Raw genomic sequence first — 26,747 nt, 5'->3', positions numbered from 1 at the left:
CTATCACGTCTGTAGGTTGAGGTTAAGCCGTACTTTACAATTTTTCTGACGGATTGTACTTTGAGATCTTTAATTTTGTTCGCTAACGCCTTGCGCCACGTGGATGGTTTTCTCCGCCACCGACACCGGCGCGCCCACACCGACGACATGTCTGCTACAAACGCGCATTTTTCTTCTGCTCCAAAAGCTCCTCAGAAAGGCCTTTTCCCTGTTCCACCACCGAGTTTTATGTGCGCGTGACGGGATGGTTTGTGCGGTAACATTGCTTATACGATCGTGTTGTGCACAGACACCGCGTATGTGGTCGTCCGTCAGGGCCGACCTTCGTTTTCGAGTCGAGAGAGGTCGTCGTTGTTGCCAGGGCTTGTCTGTCTGACGAGGAAGTAAGCGGAGCCGTGGCTTCGAGGCGGGAATAAAGGGCGCGGTCGAACCCCGCCGCCTTTGTTGCCCGACTCCCGGCGACTGCGGGAGAGAGGTGGGGAGGAAGGCGGGGGTGGTTGTGGCTGCGCTCGACTAGGCGCGGGCCGTGTGTTCTCACGGTCCTGCTGTGCTGCAAGGACGCCCCCGAATTCCGATCGCGCCCGTGCCGCCGCGGCATATATACGCGTTTTTCTTCCGAATTGCTTGGGCTCCTTTTCCCATTTTCCCCCTCGTGCACCTAAGCCAAGCGGGAGTGGGGCCGATGTTGAAAGCCCGTTGCAGAACGGAGCGACGTCACAAATCATGAATCCGAAGCTAGAGTCGAACTCTACCGAAGCCAAGTGCCGCGTGGCATTTCACGTATCATACGTGGCTTTATATAGGCAGGCGCCTCGATTAAGACAATTTTCTATTATTTTTTTATGATTTAGTAAACGTATTTGTCACGAGCGAAAGCAGACGACGCTTGGTGCGCACGTGTCTTGCGCCTTGGCGCCGAGCTCGCGCTCGCGAGAGGGGCTCGAGCAATAAAGAAGAAGGGTCAGGCAGTCCCTTCCTGGTCTCCACTGTGTCTGGATGCGTCTTATGCCGCCCCGGAACCCATAGAAACCGACGACCACAACGGCACGTCACATTTGGCGCCCAACGGCTCGGGGTGAGCTATGAAGACGTTTATTCCCTTTTGATGTGGGGTCGTCGCTCGCTGCGCGTTCCTTTGGTCGAACCATTGCCTTCAGGACAGCGTCGGCTCCGTAAACCCAACATGGCGACCGCCCAGTGTTCCATCGATGTGTTCGAACAGTTGGATGACGCCGCCCGGGTGGAAGCCTACAGGACAGCCGTGTCCGAAGCAGGTGCCCTAAAAACCGAAGTGGATCAGCTCCGGCGCGAATTGGAAGGACTGAAAATAATGTTTTCGAATGGACACGACTCCGTCAAAGAAGTCGACGCACCAAAGCCACCTCTTGACACGCAGTTGCAGGCAAGTCACGACTTCTTTTGCAACTTACTCGCTCCAATTGTGGAACGCATCGAGCGCTTGGAGTCGAAAACGGGTGAGGACTCGGACGCCGAATCCTGCCAAAGTACGGAGACGAGCGCTGCGTCGATAAATCTTCAACGCGGCTCGGGAAACCAACGCGGCAAAGCTAAAGACGAAGCTACTTTATGCATCTCTAACAGCTCGGGTGAAGACGCTCGCGACCGACTTTCAAGTTTCGCAGCTAGCTCCTTACCGCATCTTGGGAAAGATGTCACCGCTTGGTTTCATCAAGTTGATTTTTGGTTCAGAACCTTCAGCGTTCATGAAGAGGTCGCGATACCCTTCATTATCTCTAGGCTCCCAGCTAAGGATTTCACATGGATGCGCCACCACGCAAAGATGGTCAATATCGCTACTTGGGCTGATGTGAAGGCAGCGTTCCGTCGCCGTTACAACATTGACTGTGATGTAACCTCTAAGCAGCGAATGTTCGGAGCTACACAAAGAGCTGGAGAGTCGTGTACAGACTTTGCTTACCGCAAGTTGGACCTCATGGAACAATGCAATTATCCGGTATTGCAAAAGGAGAAGTGTCAGGTCATCATGGCTACGCTTTCAGACAAGGCCAAGAAACACTTCTTTGACAAGAATTTTGAGAAACTAAATGACATGATAGACTCTTTTCTGCGCTTTGACCAGATCAGCAATACCGAGGAAAACGTTAAAGTTCTGGTTGCGGTTGAACCTCCCACATCGCAGACCACGGAACGCCCCGTTTTGGTAAAGCGTTCGTCTCGGAAGTCTATGCGGAATCGTCAGCGCAAGGAGAGCATGGAGTCTAGCGGTTCCTCAGAAAATCAGCTACCCCAGAAAAACCTACCTCAAAGGGAACATGAAGTGAAGCCGCCTCCGAGGAATCAGACTTATTATTCACCACGTGTTTTTAACAGATCTCAAGGGAACACCTCCAGGATTCGTAAACTATGCTTGAACTGCTCTAGAAGCGGACATTTTGTCACACAGTGTCGTCTGCCACTAACTGCAGAATTTTTGAAGTGGCAGGAGGAATTTGAGTCCACCAGCCCAAAAGAGCAGGGAAACGATCAACTGGTGACGCCAATGCCCGCGAGCAGTCATCAGTGATTGAGCAGGTGTCTTGTTCTACAGAAGCGGGTATTTTTTCCGTTCCTGTCATCATCAACGGACAAACGTTTAAAGGCATCTTGGACTCAGGTGCTGTGAAAAGTCTGATTACAGCACCACTGGTTGAGAGACTCAAGCTAATTATTGAGCCTTCGTCCCTGCGTTTGGTAGGAGCAAGCGGCCATCACTTAGAAAACTTGGGTCAAGTCAAAGCTGTTGTAACAGTCGACGGCCAAACATTGCAGCATGAATTTGTCGTGGTTAAGCGGCTACCTCATGACGGAGTGCTTCTAGGCGACGACTTCCTACGGGCCTCAAGAGCCATCATCGACTGGGGTTCACAAAGCTTTGCTTTGTCTGTTCCTCAGATGTTACAAAAGATCCACCTCATTAGGGAGCAAACACTACCTGCTTTATCGCGGAAGTTAGTTCCAGTGGACTGGCATCGCATGTCTAGAGATAAAGATTGTGTGATGGTCATCACAGGGACAAAGCTCTTGTACGACCGCTATTCGGTCATTGTGGAGCCCATGGTTGCAGATGCATCCGAAAAGATAGTCAAGGTTTTGCTTACGAACTGTTCACCCCAAGCCATCGTGCTTCCATCTCAGATGACAGTTGGAGTCGTAGAAGAAGCAGGGGGAATAGAGGACATTGAACTCTCTGTGGAAGACTGTCAACAGATTCTCCAAGTTTCATGCCTGCCTTCTCCTGAGGATCTTGATGAACCACCAGCCTATGCAGTTGTTGACCCGCAGCATTGCTCAATCCAAATTGGTGACGTAAACTTTAACGTTGGCACAACGTTATCCTCAAGTGAGCTGCAGGTCGTGAAGGAGTTGTTGGCGCAGCATGCTGCTTGCTTCGCACAATCAAGTACGGATGTAGGCTCATGCAAAGTTGAGCAACATTGTATTCCAACTGGGGATGCAAAGCCTATCTCCCAACGACCTCGCAGATTGTCTCCTGCGCAACGTGACCTCGTCAAGAGTCTGATCAAGGACCTCATCGATGCCAACATAGTCCGGCCTTCTCGAAGTCCTTGGGCTTCACCGCTGGTCCTAGTAGCGAAGAAAGACGGGACAACACGCATGTGCGTCGATTATCGACGGCTCAACGCAGTGACTGAAGATACTGTTTACCCTTTTCCAAGGATTGAAGATGCCCTGCAGGCGCTCACCGGAAGCAAGTACTTTTCTGTCATGGACTTGGTGTCTGGTTTTTATCAGATAGCCATGCATCCAGATGACATACAGAAGACGGCTTTCGTTACACCTTGGGGTCTCTACGAATTCCTACGGATGCCGTTTGGTCTTAAAGGTGCTCCTTTCACGTGTCAACGAGCCGTCGATACAATCATTGACGGAATTAGGTATGACAACGCTCTCGTCTACATGGATGATTGCGTAGTCTTCAGTCAGACATTTGAAGACCATGTCTCGCACCTCAGGGACATCTTTTCAAGGTTCCAGAAAGCAGCTTTGAAGTTCAAACCACAGAAGTGTTACTTCTTCTGCACTGCTATTAATTACCTTGGGCATGTTGTCACAAAAGATGGTGTAAGTCCTGACCCATCGAAACTGGCAGCTGTTCAGATGTTCCGGCCTCCTCGAACCGTACAGGAACTCCAGTCATTCATGGGGCTTACGTCATACTTCCGGAAGTTTATCCCTAATTACAGCGTTACCGCTGCACCTCTACGATCCCTCCTAAAGAAGAATTCTGCTTTTTCCTGGGAAGAGGATCAGCAAGTGGCCTTTGAGACATTAAAGTGCGCTTTGTGTCAGCCGCCTGTCCTCAAACTATTCTCGGAGAGAACGGAATTTAGGGTGCAAGTACACACAGACGCATCTCGTCTCGGCTTAGGAGGTCTGTTGCTGCAAGAAGATGAAGAGCGACGATATCGCCCAGTGTTATACCTGAGCAGGGCACTTAAAGGCGCAGAGGTCAATTATTCTTCGACGGAACTGGAAGCCCTCGCTGTGAAATGGGCATTAGAACAGTTGCGACCATACTTGATAGGCCGCAAATTTCAAGTTGTCAGTGACCACCACGCCCTTTGCTGGATTTTGCGCTACAAGGAAGGTAACCAACGTCTCCTCCGTTGGTCGCTGATTTTGCAGGAGTTCGACTTTGACGTCACCTACAAATCAGGAATCTTGCACAGCGCACCAGATTGTCTCTCAAGGACACCTCCCATTGTTCCAGAGAAAGGCCAAATCCTTGCTGTATCCTATCCACCACTGCGATACTGTGGCAACATGGGTGAAGAGCAGCGTCAGGACGCATTCTGCGCTAAAGTCCTGGATCTGCTTAATGGTGCATTGGGCACAAAGAAGCAACAGAAACGGGCCCAAAAGAAATTTTTGATGCACAATGAGGTACTGTACAGGAGAGATCAAGGTCCGGTCAGCAGTCGATTTCTCCTCTGCCTTCCTTCTCAGCGACAGGCTGAGGCACTTCGAGAAATGCATGAAGGAAGGTACGGTGGCCACATGGGCATCAGAAGAACATTCGAAGCGCTGAGGTCCAAGTACTACTGGCCAAAGCTCTATACGGATGTCAAACGGTATGTGAGTCACTGCGACCTTTGTCAGAGGATGAAGATGTCGACATCGCTGCCTTATGGATTACTACAACCGATAGAAGTGCACAGCCCTTTTCATACAGTTGGGATGGACATCGTAGGACCATTCAAGAACTCTCGAGGATATAAATATATCATCGTAGCCATTGACTACCTCACCAAGTTTGTTGAGGCAAAACCCTTGAGGAATATAGAAGCCACGACAGTTCAAAAGTTCATTGAGCGCAGAATTGTCTTGAAGCATGGATGCCCAGCCACGATTATTACAGACCGCGGTACTCAAATGATGGCACGATCTACTGAAGCTTACCTCAAACATCGTGGCATCACACATGCTGCCACTACCGCATATCATCCTGCAGCAAATGGCTTGTGCGAAAGGGCTAACAAGACTATCAAGCAGATGATTGCCATGACTACCGCCGGGGGAGAGAAGTGGGCTGATGTACTCCCATATGTTGTATTTTGCTACAACACCGGGTACCAGGACACGGTTCGCCAAACTCCATTCTTCTTAGTTTATGGTAGGGATCCAGTGCTTCCACTAGACGTTGTTTACAGCCGCCTAGAACTTGAAGAACTGAAAGAAGATTCCAGTTATGGCGCGGTAGTGAGCGAAAGACTGAAAAAAGCTAGAGAACTTGCGGCCGCGTACATCAGACTGGCACAAGAAAAACAGAAGGACTACTTCAACAAGCACCACAAGGACGTTGTGTTCGAAAGAGGACAACTAGTGCTTCTTAAGGCTCCACCCTCCGGTGTTAAATCGACCACATGGTACAACGGCCCTCACAAGGTAGTGAACAGACTGTCTCCCGTGAACTACGAGATCGAACTTGCCGATAACATGGGAACGGACATTGTGCATGTGGAGAAATTGAAGCCCTACCTGAGCCCAATTGCAGAGATGGAACAACCTCGTGCAACGGACTAAGCCGTACATGTGTCTGACGCCGTATGGATGCAGTGAAGTGTGTGGTGTAGTATAGTTCGAGTGATTACATTTATTTATGTGTGTAAAAATGGGACGACAAAGCTTGCCCTTGTAAATAGTTACTGTTGTATGATTGCTCTTTAAGTTTGCTTATGTTTTAGATAATTCCTGTTGTACCATTGCGAATGTTATGTGTTGTGTTTTTAGTGTTGTAAACAGTCGGGACGACTTGTTTCAAAACCCGGCCATGTCACGAGCGAAAGCAGACGACGCTTGGTGCGCACGTGTCTTGCGCCTTGGCGCCGAGCTCGCGCTCGCGAGAGGGGCTCGAGCAATAAAGAAGAAGGGTCAGGCAGTCCCTTCCTGGTCTCCACTGTGTCTGGATGCGTCTTATGCCGCCCCGGAACCCATAGAAACCGACGACCACAACGGCACGTCACAGTATTTCTCTCTCTCTTTTATGTAGGCAGCTTGTAGCAATGTTCGCCACTCCGTCGGTTGGTTCACCCTGCTTGTCACGCTGTAAATGCGGTAATTTGAGGGCTTCTTTCTTCCTTTATTAAGCGAAGCTTTATAGGCTCACAAATTTCGGTGGTGGTGGTGGTGTCACGCTGAAAAGTGGGCCGATCCTGGCGATAGTGCAGAAAGGGTCCAAGCTCAATGGCACATACCAGGGACAAAAAAGAGAGAGAGTAGGAGAGAAAGAAAGAAAATCACCAGCCCTTCCCCTGTCGAGAAAATGGGGGTAACCAAAGGTTGTCGCTTGTGTACTTGACTAGCTACTCCTTCCCTTTCCTACTACTTTTCGTTCCCTTTCCTTTTACTTTTGCTTCCCTTGCAACTTTTCCTTCCGTTGCGTTGTACGTTTCCTTCCCTCGATGCATACATTTAATAAACGCTTATGTTTTATTACCGTGACATGTCGTGAACTTTACGTTACCCTGACGAAGGTCAGATACACACACAAGCTTCGCTTACTCCCATTTTCTCGACAGGGGAAGGGCGGGTGAATTTATTTTCTCTCTTTTATTTTTATATTTTATCTTGTTTCGTACTCATTTCTGTATCCAGTTTCCCAGCACTGCAGACACGGACAAACAAGAACGGACACTCTCAGCGATTCTTAATTGTTTGTCGACAAGCTAGCCCAACGTTCAACTTTGGTAATTTCTCTCCGTCTTTCTTTTTGCAATCCGTTGAAGACGTGACGGCGTTCACTTCACTATGGTTATCGATTGTTTTCTCTCAAACCGTTTTTTTTTTCTTTCTTTTTTTTTTGTGACCTTGTCCTTGCGTCACGGTTGTTCAAGTGCCAGCTGCGTCTAGTGGGGTGCAATTGGATAGGAAGGGGGGGGGGGGGGAAGACATTGCACTATTTCGCACATGGTGGTATTCGTTCGTCTTGCCTGTTGTTCCAAGTTACAGTGCATCAACTCGGTCTATGCAAAGCCACCAGCGCAGCAGTGAGCAACAGTAAACGACGCAACATGGTGCCAAATTGTAATCTTGGGCGGCCGGCTGAGTCGTGCAGTACTCCTTGAGTACTACGCGCGGCGTAGTACCCACGAACGGCAAAAGGTGTGCTCGTAAAGCTAAACTATATGGCTGCGTTTGATTTACGCGCTAGTCGGAACTTCAGAGAAACGTTAAAGATGAATGTTTTAGGGGAGCCGTGTCAGTAAATTACGTTTTTTTTTTTTTTTCCGCAGCAGCGAATCGGCTACTCGCCAAGCCGTTAAAGACGCAGAAACGAAAGCCGTGTGTGGCGGCGCCTCAACGAAGTTCCCGCGCCAGCGTGCCGTGACGTCATATGGGTCCGGCCAAGTATCGGCAAAGAAGGACTGACTGTTTCGTTCTGAAGCGGCGAAATACTCAACTTAGCAAGTTTCTATAATTTTTTTCCTGCACCGAAGCTCGGACCATCAAACAAGAAAATACTTTGAAATCTGTGACGTCACGCTGACGTACCGGCAGGCGCTGAGGTCTTGGCGGGAAAATCAAGAAAACTTAGCGTTCATTTCCCCCAGAATAATAAACAGTTTTTTTTTTTCCTTGTTCTTAATTTTTTTTTTCCCGCGGAACTAATGAAAATGGGGTTTTGAAAGAAGATTTGGCCAGCGTAAACTGATTTAGTGCTGCTGTTTAGTGGCCCTTTAACGAGAGCTAATAGTTCTAATAGAACCGGCACCGGTTGCTTGCGGCAATCTGCTGCGCGACTCGGATCTTAATCGCGGAAACGGGCACAAATCGTGCCCCGAGCGCCAGGCGGAAACGGGAGCCCCGGAGTGGTGGGGCAGAGGGAGAGGTTCACGCAGGGCGGTCACGAACGTAGTCACGAAATGCGACGAGCGAGTGCAACGGTCGACTGTGAGGAGGCCGCGTCGTGCGACCGGCGCGAAAAGTGTGCGTGCCTGTGACGGTGCGCGTGAAACCGGCGGTCGTGCCGAGAACAGGCGTTTTAAACCGCTCTTGTCACGGCTTTCCTTGCTCTCCTTTTATCCTTCCTGATATATTTTGTTTTCCAGCTCGTCCGGTCCAGAGCGGGCACAAAATTTACCGTTGCGCCGCGTCACGCTGAAGGGGGGGGCAGTGTCTGCGGGAGGTGAAAGTGCTGTTTCGCTATTGGGCATGTGGCGATGCGGTGATACAGTAGCAAGTGACAAGACCTCGCAAAGGAAAAGCGACACTGCGCACGTGGTAAATTAGTTTAACTTGTACTTAAGTTTGTTAATTGACATGTAATTAAATGTCTACCGGCCCCCTTCATTAATTCAATCATTAAATCATTCATTTATTTGTGCTTTCCACTTGACAATCAAGCACATTTTGATTACTACCACATTTGCTGGAATATTCGTGCTCGTGAAAGGCGGGAATTTCAAATGTGGACACAAGACGAACAGAAAGGACAATGCAAATGCCATTTGTTTCCTTCTGCGTGTGGCGGTGTTCACATGCATGTATTTCGGTACCACAAATACTTATACCCACTTGCCCAACTGTCAGTCGTCCTCAGCTTCCTGTCATCCTAGTCCCTCCCCCCCTCCTTTCTTTTTTCTTCTTTTCTTGCCCTTTAGGACTTAAATTGCGGAGACTCCGTGTGGTGGTGGCACTTACCCCATCGGTCACCTATGCCTGGCCTCAACACCTCCGTGGATCATTTGCGGATACCTGCCCATATTGCCCAGCTCGAGCGTCCGCGGCAACAATCAAACACCTGTTGTGGACATGCCCTGGTCTAAACCAGGTCCAACGGCGCTGCCTGTAAACAGTGGGCCTTCATCCTACGCGACCACCAGACTATGAATCATGGCTCTATGGAAGCAACCATCGAGCACTATTGCTGTTCATCGCCGAAACCGGCCTACATTGTTATATTTAATGGTTCATGCCGTTGGGCGAACTTTCGAAATACAAAAAAAAAAGACTTAAATAGTTCATTACGGCTGAAAATGTGATCATTTTTTGTTCATTTATGTTTTAAGGTTTTATTTCAAGATGTATTAGTCGCGACTCGCAACGTGTACCATGACGCATTCAAGTGTATACAGATGATTGCTGTTGTGAATGGAAGTAAAGCGGTAATAATTGCTCTCACAGTTTTGGTGAATTCTTATGTGAAACTTCCAAGACGCATCTCAAGAAACATGAATGAAAGAATAATTAGCTATTTTCAGAATACTTACTGAGAGCAAAAAAAAATCTGAAATGTACAAAATATGCGCCTGGCTCCTAGTTCCCATCTTCTGTAGGTTAGATCACGCAAATAATATACAGATTTGCTGACGTCAATACTAGCCATAGTGATGCCCATGCTATGCAGCAAAGCAGTGGCTTCGCAAAAGTGAAAACATGTAAGAGCCTATTGTGCAGGGAGCATTTGTTTTTACTCATTGCGGCAGGCGCCTGATTCTTTTTTTTACTGCATTATTTAGGCTGTCGAAGCAATGATTGTCAGCCTCTTCATACTTGATTATGCTGGTCGATCAGCTTTTCTGTGCAAGCCAGCTGGCCTAGTCGTGCTCATTCAACTGGTACAGGAGCCTTTACATGCTTTCTATAGTACCTGTACAGTAGTGCACAGTAATTGCCAGTGTTGCACAATATTGTGCAGTGTTTAAAAAAATAGATTAGACAGCTTGTCAAGCTTTGGTCTGAGGTCAGACTGCATGCTCTTCCCACACGAGAGGAACGATCGCTCATAATAATTTGTACATACGGTGTCGAAGCGCTGATGGATAAAAGCTTAGCGGAAAAACAGTGGGAAAAATTAAGTTTCACTGCATATTAGTCGTACACCGTTAAACACACGTACTCATGCGTATCTACCTATGTTTGAGACATCGTTAAAACAGCCAAGATGTCGGGTTGGAAAATTGGACAACCCAGCAAAAGCTTCTGTGTCTTCATTGCTGCTCTCATTGAAAAAAATTATGTTGCCAAGTCAACCAAAGTGCAAATTTTGCATCACTTGATTGAGGAAGTACTAGGAACGCTAGAGGCTAGTTTTGACGAATGTTTAGTTTTCCTAGACTCCCCTCTCTGATGAAAATTGTCAAATCTGAACAATAATTAAAGTGCAGCCATCATTTCATACGGTGCAGTGATGTTGCCGGTGGAAGAATTCCAACAGAAGAGTTTAATTGGACGAAAAACTGTCAATCAAATTGATCGACTTCTTTGGGCCTGGCGGGGAAATGTGAGGACCTGTCATGGTGGGCCAGTGGCTGTGGCATTTTGCTGCCGAGCAGAAGGTTACGGGGTTGATTCCTGCCCGCATATTGACGGGGAACAAAATGCAATGCTTGTGGGCTTGGATTTAGGCGCACATTAAGGTACATCAGGTGGTCAAAATCAATCTAGAGCCTGCAAATACGGCATCCCTCTCTGGGGCATTAAACCCCATAAATTTATTTGTCTTAAGTCGGGGGCAGTGCATATCCATATTCAGAGCAAATAAAGCATACACTGAAGTACAAGCGAGTGGTGTGATTTTCTAATAAAATGAAGCTCAGGGTCGCTTCCGACTTACAAAAGAAAAATTGTTGGTTAGAGAAATTATGGCTCATTATATCACACATACACACTTGTAGTTGCTCACACATGCTGCGATTTAGTGCATAGTCGTTCTTGTTCCGACTTCTTTCAGTCTGCCACGATTGCAACAATTTGCCCACCTATTCCATCAATCCTGTTTTCTATCCAGTGCATCATAATCATAATAAGGAATGCCACAACAGTAGCTTAGGCACAGACAATCCCACATTCACAAATTCAGAAAAGTTTTGGGGAACTCATCTGTTCTGGGAATAGTGTACGGAGCTTATACTTTTTAAGAAAATGCTAGTCATGCTTATGTTTCTTATATTTATGTTCAGTGCTGACACATGTGACAAATGCTGACGAGCGCACACGTGTGTTATAACACTTGTGCTCTGTGCATACAGGATGACGATTGAAGCGGAGGGAGCAGTAAATCCCGAGTCAGCCGCCGAGTCTCCGGCCGAGGCCGCTGTCACGAGCCAGAAGGGCAAAAGCCTGGATGAGCTCGTGGTCGGGCTCAGCTCGAACGATGAGCTCAAGCCCATCGATGGCGTGCCCATCATCGAGACAAAGGCTGCCGATGCCGACTCTGCCCCGCAGAAGGAGCAGCCACAGGAAGAACTCGAAGCCGTAGAAGAGGAGGCTGTGGTGGTGAAAGTCGAATCTCTGCCAGAACTACCAAAAACGCCCACAACCCGCTTCTGGGACAGGTAAGTGCTTGGACTTTGCAAATATTATGTGAGCTGTCGGATAAGAATTTTGTTTGTTGAAATCATGAAATTTGTTAAGTGCCTATTTCATTAATTTGGCTGCTGTAACAACAATAACTGGTAAAAGAAAGCTTTAGCTTAGTAGAGGAGTGAGGCCAGCAGGAAGCTGTCAGCAATAACTGCTAGGATACTTTCAATTCAGTACCTTGAGACTGCAAGCGCGGCTTTGAGCATGGCCCCACAACATTTTCTGCTTAGCGTGATATGCTTTGTCATGACATGTTGCTGCTCCTCGGCGGGCCGGTGTATTATTGTTTCATGATATTATACACCATGTCCAAAGATAGTACATGACAGAAAGCACACAGTTTATGTGGTTGGTATGCATTACAAAAATGGTGAAACCCTCACCACTGTTTTTTAAGCGTTGCACATTAATGCCAGCAACTTGATCCAGAGAGCACTTTGGTTGTGGTTTGCATGCTGCAACTCGTACTGAACGTGACAGTGTGTGTTTATGGACTGTTTTTATGTCCTGCACAAATTTTGGCACTAGTACTGTTCATGAAACATTCGCTTGTCTTCAAAGTAAGGCAGTGGATTCTAAATATTTTCAGTCACATAAGTCGTGACGTTGCATTTCCTTTTCTTTTTTTCTTTCTTTCTAGGTGGTTCAAAAAGGGAAGCTTCACACCCAACTTTGGCAAGCAGCGCACAGAGGAAACAGAGATGAGCGAGAAAGAGACCAAGGATGACAGTCAGGGCAAGAAGAACGAAAACCACGCAGGTGATGAGAATCACAAGGACAGCAAGGACTCCCCGCCGAATGGCGACGGCACCGGCGAGCTAGGCAAGAACGACGGCGATGGCCAGAATGTGAAATCGTCGTCCAGTGCCACAGACGTCACCATCCCCATTGGTGACGCTGAAACAGGTGCCAAGCCGGATGAGAAACAGGCTGACGAGAGTGTGCCCGAAAAACTGCCGTTACGCGAACGTTTTGCCCTATATCGACGCAAGCGCTACCTCCTTGTGGGGGCAGCCATTGGCCTTTTGTTCCTCGTCACAGTAATCCTGGTGGGAACGGCCCTTTCTGGTGGAGGCTTTGGCTACGACGACGACGACTGGAACATTCCCGTAGCTGCCACAGACTGCGGTCTAGTCGAAGGCCACATAGAAGAGAGTGCGTTCGTCTTTCGCGGCATTCCATACGCTCTTCCACCTGTCGGCGAGCACCGCTGGAAACCTCCAAGAGCCTTCCAGAGCATCAGCGAGTGCTGGTCCGGAACAAAGCAGGTGCACAAGTTTGCGCCCCGGTGTCCCCAGAAGAAGGCGCCCGGAGTGCGTTTTAACACGAGTGAGGATTGCCTCTACCTGAACGTCTACACGCCGTCCATGTCAAAGCGGGGCCTCCGACCTGTTCTGGTCGTGCTACCTGGCGGGTCATTCATGGGTATGGGAGAAGAGGACATCTTCCTAGAGCCGAGTCCGGGGCTTGCGCGCACGCACGATGCCGTGGTGGTGACGTTTGAATACCGGCGCAGCGCGTTTGGCTTCTTGGCGTTGGACCTTCTCTCCAAGGGGGTGAGGCCGCCGACGTCTGGGAACTACGGCTTCTTGGACCAAGTGGCTGTGCTCAAGTGGGTGCAGCGCAACATCCGTCAGTTCAGTGGAGATCCCAACAGGGTACAACATCCTTCTGGTCACATTGCCTTTTGTTAAAGTTGGAAGTTGGGTTGTTGTAGAAATGAACACCTGGCCTGTATGGTACACATTCATTCCAAGAATCAACGTGCCAAAAAAAATGGAGGCAGTAAAGAAGCAGCACTGGTGTCTGCCTGCCTCTTCACTGACTCCGTTCTTTGGGCATGTCTCATATTCCAGATGATTCTGATTAATTTGATCTCTGCGCATCACATTGATCAGCATAGCATGCAAAAACACGCACACAACCTGTATATGTGTGCATGGCTTTACATCTGCTTCCTTGTGCTGCTTAACGCAGTTTTATTCCCTAGCAAATTGCATCTCACTCATTGTATGGCCTAAGCAAGCATGTGGTGTTCTGATGTGCCTGTGGTGTGTTCACCGCATAACGTACTTCTGCAAATGTAGGCTTTGTTCCTTACAATGGGATGGATGGATTATCTTGGCATGATCTTATGTCTGCACCACAAATGCAGTACAAAGTAGAAGTGGCAATGGGCAGAGGCCTTGTCTAGGAGCTACAACTTCTTTGACAAGTCTTGCGTCATTTCGGATTCCATTGGAGCAAACTACACCGAAAAGAGGGAAGCAAAGCAAGCAGTGCAGTGAGCTGCGAAATTAGGTGTACTGCATGATTTAGCGATCCCACACAGTCATCTAGCATGACCAAAATGTGGGCTTGTCATTCCTACAGTATTTGGTCAGCTTCTTGCAGCCACCATTGCTTGGCATCTCATATTTAACTCTAGAAATGTCACTGCTGTTGCTTACGTGCCTTTAGGCAAGTGATGCATGTGCTCAGTGAGTGAAATGCGGCAGCCAGCCAGAAATGCGGCAGCCAGCAATTTTTGCACCACCGGTGAGAGCTGGGGACATCGAGCAAATGCATTATGGTATATGATGAGAGCAAAGGCCTTCGTGACACATTGTGAATGCATTTGGCTTCTCAGCGATCACCCAGCGCCTGCCGGTGATGCAAAAAGCGGCGACCACCATGCAGGCCGATTATTGCATTTCAGTCGCTCAGCATTGTACCTAGGTAAATAAAACTACAGGGGTGTCTTTGCATTTACCTCTAGGCCACCAAAGCAGGGAATTCCCGCAACCTTGCGTTCAGCAGCAGAACGCCATATCTCCGAGCCACCACAATCGGCACTTGTCACACCTTCACATTTCTTATAAAGCAAAACATCTGTGTTCCCTCTGTAGCATTGCTGGGGGCTTCTTAGTTCATGAAAGAAATGGAAGTCAGCAGGAACATTAAGCCTGACACTTGCAGTGTCAGGCACTGAAAGTGGCAGTGGGGCACTCAACACAACAGCTTGTAGGTCACCGTTCGTTACTTTCTTTCGTATTCTGAACAAAATATTGCAACATGTTTTTGCATAAAAGTGATAACTGATGACGGGAGACAATTCTAGTGGTGGTGGTTAAAGTGGTGCAAGTATGTGTCGGTTGTGACTTGGGCTTGGACGTCCATGACCACCATCACATTTTTGCACAGGTGGTCGTGTTTGGCCATGGTGCGGGAGCCACGTCTGCCCTGCTCCTGGCAACGTCAATGGAAACCAAGGGCCTCCTCAGCAGAGTCTGGGCCACAGGCGCATCTGTGAACTTTCCCAACCAGACAGTCGAGGAGGCTGCACGCAACAACCTTGAGTTTCTGGCGTAGGTGGAATCTGCTTTGCATGCAATGTCTACAGTGTACATTTCTTTTATCAGCGACAGTTGGTGTGAATTGTCCCAGGCTCACATTAATGTATGGTGGTTGTCGTACATCAAAATTGGCCACCTCGGCCAACCAGCGCAGTGGTGTCACATGCTTCACGTTGCCATAAGCTTGCTCACATGCTTCAAGATTGCCATAAGGCTGTTGTGGGTCTGCTACAAAATACAAAAAACATCAATAGGGTACAGTAAAACCTCGTTAATTAGACCCACATTAATTTGGAAAATCGGGTAATTCGGACTTGTCCTTTGGTCCAGGCAGGTGTATGCATTATTTAATGGCATCGAATTCTCGTTAACTAGAACTATTTGACCACACATCGGTTCATTCGGACAACCCTAGGAGCGCAGAGAGCTGCAAATGTGTTACGCAGATGAGCAAAGCCAATGCTAGCTGCCAACTGAAACAAAGTGGCGTTGTCCTCATTGCCATAGTAGTCATCGGAAGCCATATTGGAATGACAGAAACGCTGAACGTTTCGTGTCTAATAATGCATTTATGCGTTTCCCACTGCACATAACACTGCGTTGGCGGCACGTTCCTTCAGAACTGTGTAGTCGCCATCCCTTATCCCGTCGATAATGATCAGTGTCAGGCACAGCAGTCGCGTCAAACAGTAGTTTTGTTCTCCCGCATTAGCCTCATGCCTTCAGAACTGCATGGTGACCACTCACGATTGTGTCGATAATGACTGCAGTTGCAGCCACAGTGGTTGTGGTGAGAAGTTTCGTTTTGACTCGGTATGCACATTGGCCACATGTCTTCAGAACCGTCTTCACCATGCATGATCGCGTTGATAACTACCGCGGTTTTCTCCATAACGGTTGCGGCGAGCAGTAGTTCTATTCTGGCTTGACACAGTGTCAAAAACATGGCGGAAGCTGTCGAGGATGAAGACCGATTCTACCATTGCCTGCATGATGGCATCAAACCCGCAGCTACATCGTGACAGATGAACAATCTGTTGCTGACCAGCTCACTTGTGAAAAAAAAAAAAAAGCTATGTCCGTGCGGTAGTAAAACGCATGTCTACTCGGATGAAGATGTCAGTCTTGCACCACGGCCAAACGGGTCGCACTGCAAAGGAAGTCGCGGGACCCTCACCGCTGAGAGCGCCAATCTGTCACGCGATGAAGAGAATTGCTGCTTCTGCTTTGATTTTGTGCAAAATGAAAGCAAGGGTTGTGAATTTATTCAATAAATAAAGGCGGATTGGCGTAGAAAGTATTTATTATTGTTTTCTTGTTTGCCTCAATAATTTTTTGACATTCAGTTATTTCAGTCTTTCTTTTTTTTCCTTCAGTCTCATGAAATTTGAATTAACGAGGTTTTACTGTAATAGGTTAATAAGGTGCCACAGCCATCACTGTGACTGTACTGTGAACTGTGCTGTTCCATAAGAACTTCTTTTTTCAGCTGAAAGTGGCTGTTGTTGCTGCACTTGGAATCAACCTTGACCATTTCTGTCTATCCTTAGAAGCCCCTCACATCTTTATTGAATGTCAATAAGTCCAGTAATGACCTTGCCCATTTTCATACTGTGGTACAACACATGAGGCAGTCATAACACAGCAATGAGACGAAAGAAGTTAAATGGCAATCCCATTTCTGTTCACTGACTACGATATGCAGCTGTCATTTGTTTCTGTGTTTGCTGGTGCTGCAGTCTCGCACTTAAAGTGTGCTTCCGCATTGCGTGGGAAGTCTGAGGTGAATGCACGGGCACAAAGCACCAGTGGAGCTCTCGGCAAGTGGTGAAACGCTCTTGCTTGTTTATACAGCAGACTTCGCTTAATTCGACTCCACTTAATTCAACATTTCAGTTAATTTGATGCCGGCTGGTGGCCGTACATTCTTATGGGAACCAAACTTTCTTTGTTTCGATTCTTAAATTAACCTCCGACAGATATTTCAAAGTTGGCTGGTGATCACATATGTGCCCAACTCCACTGGTGACTTCAATAGCAGCAGTGTCTGTCTTGGCAGTGTTTAGGGTGAGGGTACCATGAATGCGTCAAACGCCTGTCAATCTCCCATCGAAAACAGCTATTTTCGGCCTGCCCAGGGAAAATTTTAAAGCCAAACAGCAGCTCACAATAAATTTTATAATTTCGTAGTCTTCAACAAATTCTATTGCCCGCTCCCCCCCCCCATGCTTAGGTGGTGCAGTCAGTTACAAAACGAAAACAGCATTCACAACAGCCGACTGTCAGAACCAGCCTAGCTAGTGTCATCGCCATTGCCATTACAAGATGGCGACCATAGATTGCGACAGAACAAGTTCTCGCATAGCATGACGACAGCACACCACTCTGATTACGATAGCGCATTCAAATGATTAGTTATTTTACATGTTAAACTTGTGGCAACAAATCGTGTTGTGTATTCTTGGCGTTCCGGAGAGAGAAGTGCATGCGTCGTAGGACAAACTAGCAAAGTCATTAGTCCTAGTCATGGGCCACCATCTCGTTTGCAATTTTTGCAATGTCATTTGATAAATGCAGAATATCAAACGCACTATAGACCATATGGAGAATATGTTATGGTTCGTCATATACAACAATAAAGTAGAGTCTAAGAGTACTGACAATGGACATTAAGTAAATAAATTTCTATTCTGTGAAGGTTAAAGTTCGCTGGTTTTGTCTTTTTCTTATTGCCAGATTCGGAGGCATGATACATTTTTCTTGCTTATTGGGTGCGCATTCGATATATACTTTGTTTAGGAGCTTAATGTCATTTTGAAGTTGGTTTTCTACTTGGAACCCATATAAAGTGGGCGCATGTTAAGCAAATACTGCCAAATGAATCAGCGGTGTGCTTTGGTGTTTTTTGTGCCTCTTGCTTAATTTCACCAGTTTCGTTGGTCGTGTCAAAGTCGAACTAACGGAACTCCACTGTATCAGGCAATGCATATCAGGGTATGCAGTGGGTGAGCATGAAGCTGTAGCAAAATGTCTAGTAGATATTATTGCTCTGGAGCACAAGGCTAAGTTGAGCAAAAGTCTATTAAGGAGTTTTCCAAGCTGATGACATTGTGAAAGGCAGCTACAAGCATTTTTACCCTTCAAAATAAATTCTATCTGATTATTTGAACTGTAAGAGAACTGAAAGTTGGGTGAGTTGGTAACGATTCATTATTAAACTGTAGTGCGTATTAAAGACAGACACAGGCAAGTTAACAAACAATTGTTTGTTAAATTTCCTGTGTTTTTCGTCTTTTGTGCGCACTGTAGTTTAGTAATGAACACAGTTGAACCTTAGAACAACAATGTTGCATCCAATATGAATGCCTTGCCTTGTAATGTAACTCTCTTCAATGTTTGCTCTAATGCAGGAACATCAACTGCACCAGCCTCGCTTGCCTTCACCAGAAGACAGCCGATGAGGTGATAGCAGCCGTGCCAGTGTCATGGTACGACAATGTTTCTGCGCAGCTACCACGCAAGAACGAAATGACAGCACCGAGCCTGGTCGTCGTTGATGGTGAGAATTATTGCACGTTACTGCGGACTCCGTTTAAGACGAAATGCAAAGGGACCTTGCAAATGTGTGTTGCTGTAACAGAAGTTCACTCCTATAACAAAAGTCAATTGTACCTGCTGAGAACCAAGCAGAACTCCCCAGATTGTTCTGTTTACCAGAGCGTTCACCTCGATGGAGTTTGTATTAAAGGGTGGGCCTCACATTGCTTACAGTGTGTGTACTTGAAATCATAGTGATGGCCTTTCCTGGCTTTCTTTTCTGCTGCATAAAGTGATGTGTCGTTTTTTGTTTTATGGCTACCCAAAATTCAGTTTGCTTTGTCCATTCATCCATCCCATTGTGCTGATGACAGCCATTGTCATCAACGTTATTGGTGTAGTTACTTTACTGTACAGTGACCACAGTGTAATGCGAAGGGTGACTTTTCACTCTGATCACGAGAAAAAAAGAAAACTAGAACTGTGATTGTAATGCGACACCTGACAGCAGGAAAACAGTATGTTTATTTATGGGTGATCGCAGCCAACACTTCACTTTTTGCAAAGTGCGATCGCTTCACTTGCCTTCATCATCATGGGATTTAAAGTTTTCAGAGATTGTGGTCCCGTCCTCACAGTCAGCTTTCCAGGTGATGTCATCCTCGGTTCCATCGAGGTCATTAGATATAGAGCACTCATGGAGCATGTCACGTGGGAGACTGTACCATGTGGCAGATACCCGCTTGGCAATCTGCAGGGCGCATGATTGCATAATTCTTCCCAAAGGAGCCGTGGCCAGACCTTCATTAATCCAGTCTGTGAAGAGCTTCAGCACTCTGTCCTCAAAATGGTTTAAGACAGACATCCCAAGGTTGAGGCACGAATGTCAGGCTTCAAGTGACCACAAAACAAATCTAGCACCAGCATAGATGCAGGGTGAAGAAGGCCACCTGGTCGTCGGCACCACACAGTCTTGACCCAGTGAATGACCAGGGACACTTCCACCCAACCCTTTTCCTAGCAGCGGATTATCGCATTCTTGGGGAGCCTATTTGGGATCATATTGTGCTGGAAAACGATGTATGATGCAGTGATTCAAACGTGATAATTATATCGACTGGCATTTTTTTCACCACAGGTCTGCACTGCTCTATTGCTGTGGGGCCCACTGCAGTCACAATGCATCTTTGCAAAGGCTTTCATTGTGTGCCACGATTCATCCTCTGTGTCTCCAGCGCCCATTGCTGGTCCAAAAAGCGCCAGCAGCCATGCGTTCTGAGTATCACGTTTTAATCACTGAGCACTGTACAATAGCAGCTTGTGGCCATCTGCCATCCATGCATCATCACTGTCAGTTGGGTCTTGTTTCCAGTAGTCCTGATACATACTTCAGGGGCACCAACTTTTTAACAGTCCTCACAATAAACATGTCCTTGTAGACTGCCATCTGGCCAGTGTTGCTATGTCCCAACGGCATGTTTGTTGAATGGCGCAGCTCTATCGTGTAGCACTGAAACTCCAGCAGCTTGCTTTCAAAGTCTGCTTGCAGCTTTTGGTGTATAGCAGTCATTTACCAGAGAGGAAATCTCCCTTTCTCCTCATCATGAACCTTTGAGCTCAACTGTGTGATGCTTTGAAGCTCTCCCGGGGCACTCCTATTTTTGGCGCAACGTCTCTTGCTTTCCATTGTATGAGCTTGATGCTTCCTCCCATGAGGCAGTTGCGCTGCTCAATTACAAACTCCACCAACTTCTGCTGCAGTTCATTATGACAGTCATGGTGAGGGTCGTGAAAGCCTTTGCGGTCAGGCTCGCATCTAAAAAGTCACTTAGAAGATTGTGGGTGTAGGCCATTTGGTGATTTATGATTCGGGAAATTACCGCAAAAAACACACGAGACGAAGAAAGAGACAACACGTGTTGTCTCTTTCTTTCTTCGTCTTGTGTGTTTTTTGCAGTAACTTCCCAAATTTTATCTCACCTGCTGGTTTCGCCAACCACAGATTGTCGACTTGTTCGCGTCAAACCGCCTTGCAACTTCAGAATTGCCAAACTCTTCAGCCATCAAAGTTGCTTGCCTTTTGAAGTGGGCATGATGTATAGCCATTGCTTTGCGAATAGCAAGTCAACACAGATTTTTGGTCATAACCACCACAGCACACCTACGGAATCACCGAAATGACAGTTAAAAAATAGCCAAACAAAAAGAACATTTTCATTTGAGATTGATTCAGATTTGGGCACCATGCTTCTGCTTCCTTAGTTCTTGAACACCACAACTAATGCTGGCAAACATATTGGCAAACATTTTTTCTTTTCACTTGTACTTCCAGGTGTTTTCATCAAGGATTTTGTCTATGACCTGTGGGCAGCTGAGAACTTCACCCGGGTGCCTGTTGTAATAGGTGAGCGCATTCTGCAAATTCTACATGGGATCTAGTGGTGCACCGCTTGCTGTGTTCAAGTATTAGTGCAACAGGTGAACGATGCCCTAAAAGATGAAGGTAGCTGTGGACAGTGGGAGTGGCGAGAGCCACATGCGTTTGGGAGTGCTTGGTTTCTGCGTAGACAAGGGGCAAAAGTCGGCATATCATCAGCATGACGCAGTGGCCCGCAGACGTGCGTAGCGCGCATGACTAAAGCGGCTTCATAAATCGAACGGCGACCGATAATTCGGGCTCGATAGGGACTGCCTAAATGTACAAATAATTGCGAGTCGGAAATATCCACATTCGCCAGAAAATAACTGACTTTATTCCGCCAGTAGCTAAAAAATACATTATTCTTGGTTGACCACTTTCGGGGACACGTTCACTTTCGCGGGATTTCGCGTCAATTGCGTCAGCGTCGGCATACTTGGTAGTGCGCCAGGAACGCTATCATCCGTCGACGTGTCCAGTGCTAGTCGCGTGAAATGTCGCGAAAGTGAAAGTATCCCGGAAAGGGATCATCCGAAAATAAAGCCGAAGTTTGTCAACGCGGTCCTGCGCACACGTACGCTTGCCTATGATCTGGTCAGTCCGTATCTCTACCATTCTTATGCTGTCGCCACAAATAGACGAAAGTACGAATAATGCATGCACCGAATCTTCAACCTTTGGCAACAGGACCGCAATTCTGTAGCGATGCCTTTTCCACTGCCGCTCCTTGCGCTTCGTCAGTGGTATAAGAGTGGCGCTCCGCCTGCGTTATATGGTATCAGCCGGCAGAGAAGGTGGATGATAAGGGTGGCATATAGAATCGAGCGGAATGCATGGCTACAAAATCGCCGTGCAGGAGTTGACCGTGCTATCATAGCCAAATGACGGCGTTTCTTTTTTTTTTTTTTTTTTGAAACAGTCACTGTCCTCGTCAGCGGAGACATCGAGGCTGTAGTCGGCGCCGCCTAAACTAAGTCGCCGCGACTGTGTCGCTAGTTAACCAGTCAATGAATAAATGGTGGACGCACGGAGCCAACCTGAATGCACTCCCGAATGGCTTGCCGGAGTTTGCTTGCCCAGCGGTTTGAGCGCGGTAGGTGTTGGATTTACTAGGCTTCACTAGTTTCGGTTTCCAGCAGGTGTCGGCAACATGGCCGACCACCATGCTGCGGCGATGCCAGCGACGTATCAACACCGAAATATGGCTATTTCCGCTCAACTCGGCGGTCAAATTAGCACGCAGTCGTGCAGGCAGAGTCCGAATTATATCGAATGGTGTCCTTAAGTTGTCCGAAATTTTGGTCGTACTTATACTTTAAATTTATGGACCAGTGATGGTGCCTCAAAGTATTCCGAATAATTGAGCTTGTTTGAATTGCAGGTGTCGAAATTATCGGTCGACGCCAGTTGTGAATCGACCAGTTGCCGAACAGAAGCTTCAGCTTTACGAGGAAAAACAGGCCGTTGAAAAGTACGTGCTGTCGTGTGAAGCAATGACTGAGCGTTACGAGGGGCTCATCAAGGCTGGCCAGGTGTTTCTGACTGATGCTAGAGCCTTGCTGAAAACATAACAAAGTGTCAGCTGTCAATGAAAAAATCATACGATGTAAAAGGCAACATCTGAGCAGCGTCACTAAACTTGAAATAAACTAAATACAGAACACTGTATGAACAGGTTTGTTGTCTTCGTTTAAATTAAAGGGAAACTCATGTATTTAGAGGCAGAGCAACATTGTTTTACAGCAAGCATACACTTTCTGGAATAACGCTTGTCAATTTTAAGTGTTTGAAATAGTTAGGACGTGTCCAGCATCTGGCATTTATTACTATTAGCTCCAAAGTGCTCCGAAATCTGTATCTGGATGCTCCAAACTGCTCCAAAATTAAGATTTTGCTGCTCCAAAAATTGCTCCAAATCTCAGTTCGTCAATGGCAGCACTGAGAAGAGCAAGAACGGCGTTAGCGCCCAACCCAAACGAAGCGGCGAAGTCGCATCGCCACAGCCATCAGTTGAAATTGTACGTAGATGACAGCAACACTGGAACGCTTCGAGCCTATTTGTGTCTTTGAAGCCTGTATTCTTGCGTTTACCGCCGCGCATAACACCGCGTTGGCCGCGGGATTTCGTAACTTCGTAGTTGTCATCCACGATTGCGTCGATAGCGGCCGCGGTTTTTACTGTAGCGGTTGTGGCGAACAGTAGTTTCGATTTTACTCGGTACGCGCGTCGGCCGCGTGCCTAAAAAACTGCGTAGTTGCTATCGATGATCGCATAGATAGCGACCGCGGTTTCAACTGCCCCCCCCCCCCCCCCCCCCCCGTTGCAGCGAATAGTAGTTCATTCGTCTAGACTCGGTGCGTGCGTCGGGCACGTGCCTTCAGCACCGCAAAGTCGCCGTTCATAATCACGTCGATAGCGGTCATGGTTTTTTCCACAGCGGTTGCGGCAAACAGTTGTTTCGTTTTGACTCGGTGCAAAGCTGTCGAGCTTGAAGAGCACCGGCTACATCGCGATTGTACAAAGCGTGTCTACATGCTTGGTCTACATGTTTTGCATACGTGCAGGGCTTGAAAATTGTTGTTTTCGTTATAGTAGTGCGGTACCGCTTATAGTGCAGATATTCGCGAATCCGGCGACTTACATTATAAGCGGTCTACACTGTAATATTTCAAACTCTGGGGATTCTCGGATTTGTGTGTATTCTTTGCGGCAGATGGAACAGTAGGCTAGCAGATGACAAGGTGGCATTCTATGCTTGCAAAAAGTGGTCGCAGTTTCACCTGAAAGGTGAAGCATCAATTGCGATAGCAAATTTGTAGCGAGCTATACGGAGTAATGCTAATAGCTTGATCAGCTGTATAAACTTAGACATGCAGCAGCACCGGCAACACGCAGAACTAATGTCGACGCTGTCGGCGTTTTGCCAGCGTTCACACAAAGTGCGTGCGGCGTTGCTGACTGTTGCCGGAGCCTCTGATATAAATAGGCACTGGGTGCCGCAGCTAAACGTCACCTCCCTTTCCTCCCCCCCCCCCCCCCTCCGGCCTTTCGCGCGTCGGAAGAAGGCGCGTTTGCTCTACATATATGGTGATTGTAAAGGAGGAAAGAGACGCCTACTTCTGCAGTCCTTAAGGAAGCACGGCGCAGAACGCGCGTTTGTTCTCCGCCGTGGGTTCACTCCCCGTGAAAGAGCGCGTCCCTCGCGCCCTTTCACTCGCACATACAGCGTTCAGCGGCGCGCGGCGACGATTTCATCTCCATTGACGTCATATGGAACCTCACGGCGACGGCGACGCCGATGGCAGAAATCTGCTTTGGAGTGTCCATATAATTGCTATCGCAATAAAATGCAGCACATGCGGCATTGGCCCTTCTCTTGCTTGCGCAGGTTCCAACCTGCAGGAGTTCTCCTCTCGGCGGGGGCTCCCCCTGGCCGACCAAGTGGACAGCACAGAGCTGAGCTCTTACGTCAGGGACCGGCTGGGAGGCATTGACCCCAAGCTGGCCGAAAAAGTGCTGCAGATGTACGTGCGCAACGACACGATGCCAGCTGAGCAGCTGCACACAATGGTGAGTGAAGCATGAAGTTGGAATGCGTGAGTGATACAGCTTCCTGTGCCTGAGAAACAAGCTGGCAACGATTGTGCAGGCAGTTAATTGCTGTGTGCCAGCTTAAGTGTTATAAAATGGCAGACGACTTAAAGTTGTCTGTCGTTCTGCCTTATTCTTGTCGCTAATTTCACATAAGGTAGCACAGTAAAACATCGTTAATTCGACCTTCGTTAATCTGGAAAATCAGATAATTCGGACTCATCCTCTGGTCCCGGCAAGTGTATGCAAATAATGCAATCAAACTCGTTAATTCGGAGTTATTTGGCCACACATCGGGTAATTTGGACAACTCGGCGAGCGCAGAGCACTGCAAATTCTGCTCCGCAAAAGAGCAAGAATGATGATAGTGTTCAAACAAAACGAAGCGGCAGAGTGTGCGTCACCATAGTTGTCAGCGGTAATCATAGGTGAATGACAGCAACACCACAACGCTTAGTGCCAGTTTGTGCCTTTAAAGCCTTTATTTTTGCGTTTATCGCTGTGCTTAACACTGTGTTGGCTGCGTGCCTTCATAACTGACTAGTCGCCATCCGTGATCACATCTATAGCCACCACAGTTTCGTCCATACCAGTAGCAGCAAACAGTATACTGGTTCGTTTTGACTCGGTGCGCGTGTCGGTCACGTACCTTCATAACTGCTAGGTCGCAGTCCATGATCACTTTGATAGCGGCTGTAGTTTCAGCCGCAATGGTTGCGGCAAACAGTTGTGTCAATTTGATCAGTACAAAGCTATCGAGGATGAAGAGCACAGGCTACATTGCGATGGACAGATGATCTATTAGCGACCAGCTCACTGGCCAAAAAATAATCTGGATATACATGTGGTACTGAAAAGTGTGTTGCAGATGAAGACGCGTGCCGCGGCTGCGCTGCGAAGAAAGTCGCGAGGCCTTCACCGCTGCGATCGCTAATCAGACATGAGATGACGAGAACGCTGCTTTTGTGCAAAAGAGAAACAGAGAACGCTGCTTTTGTGCAAAAGAGAAACAGGAATTGATGTAGTAAGCATTTGTTTATTGTTTTCTTGGTATGATTCCACATTCAGTTAATTCGGACATTTTCATCGGTCCTGTGAAGTCCGAATTACGAGGCTTTACTATACAATCGACTTTCTTTAAATCAACCCTGATGGGACCAGTGAAATGGGTCAAATTATCTGGCGGATCGAATTAAAGGAGTAGAAAGAACGGCGAAACACACCGCTTATTTATCAGCAGTATTTGTTCCTTATCTAAAATGCCCCTGAATCGAATGTGCACCCAGATTTTATGGGTTCGAAGTACAAAACTAACATAGAAATGATATTAAAGCTGCTAAACAAAGTAAAAATGGAACGCGCCTACCCAATATTTTAGCAAGGGAAGTGTAGCATGCCTCCGATTCTGGCAATAAGAAAAAGGCGAAACCAATTTATTTAACCTAATACCAATCGTCATCACTATCAGACAGCACTTTATCACTGTATTTGAAGAACACTGAGGTGAAAAGATATAGAAAGAAGAATAAAAGCTGGCGAGGCAGTCTGGGGATTATACACGTCTCCCTGTTGGTGGAAGGGAATCACATAGTTGTGCTGGTGCCGTTTCTGCGGAAACACGTCTGAGCATCCACGCGATGTTGACCGCACCTCTTGTTTTGTTGCTTTTTTGTTTTGACATGTGAGGGCACCATGACAGTTGCTGTTGACCATGGTGCACAGCCCCACAATCGCGGTGTTCGCGAATCCTGATAGGGTATTGTGTCGATCACATTGCTGTGTAGCACGTTTGCCGCAATCAGAAAGTTTAAACCAAGAGGGCGAATGAAGAGGGAATGCGCGTGTGATGAAGGGATTTGGAAAGGAAGAGGCTAAAAGAGGAGAAATGTCACCCCTTTTAGCTTATTTGGGGGGCTTACAACCAATCACTCAATGTGAACTCCAGATGTCTAAGTGTTTCTAGTGAGTGGCAAAACAAAGTCAGTCACGTACAGAATCTTAGTTTGGGCTCATTGGT

General features: G+C 47.4%; 1 protein-coding gene across 1 annotated transcript in view; it reads left to right on the top strand.

Moving 5' to 3' along the window:
* Positions 1-26,747, top strand: part of LOC119450674 (neurotactin-like) — a 36,908-nt gene that overhangs the window by 5,123 nt on the left and 5,038 nt on the right. The window contains exons 2-7 of the mRNA XM_049666128.1: positions 11,514-11,819; positions 12,488-13,505; positions 15,031-15,194; positions 18,593-18,741; positions 21,052-21,123; positions 24,528-24,709. Of these exons, the coding sequence (XP_049522085.1) occupies positions 11,515-11,819; positions 12,488-13,505; positions 15,031-15,194; positions 18,593-18,741; positions 21,052-21,123; positions 24,528-24,709 (1,890 nt within the window). The 5' untranslated portion in view covers position 11,514. The remainder of the gene's footprint in view (positions 1-11,513; positions 11,820-12,487; positions 13,506-15,030; positions 15,195-18,592; positions 18,742-21,051; positions 21,124-24,527; positions 24,710-26,747) is intronic.

This window comes from Dermacentor silvarum, chromosome 4 (assembly GCF_013339745.2).
Source record: "Dermacentor silvarum isolate Dsil-2018 chromosome 4, BIME_Dsil_1.4, whole genome shotgun sequence".
Classification (NCBI taxonomy): Eukaryota; Metazoa; Arthropoda; class Arachnida; order Ixodida; family Ixodidae; genus Dermacentor; species Dermacentor silvarum.
This window is presented reverse-complemented; position numbering and strand designations above follow the sequence as displayed.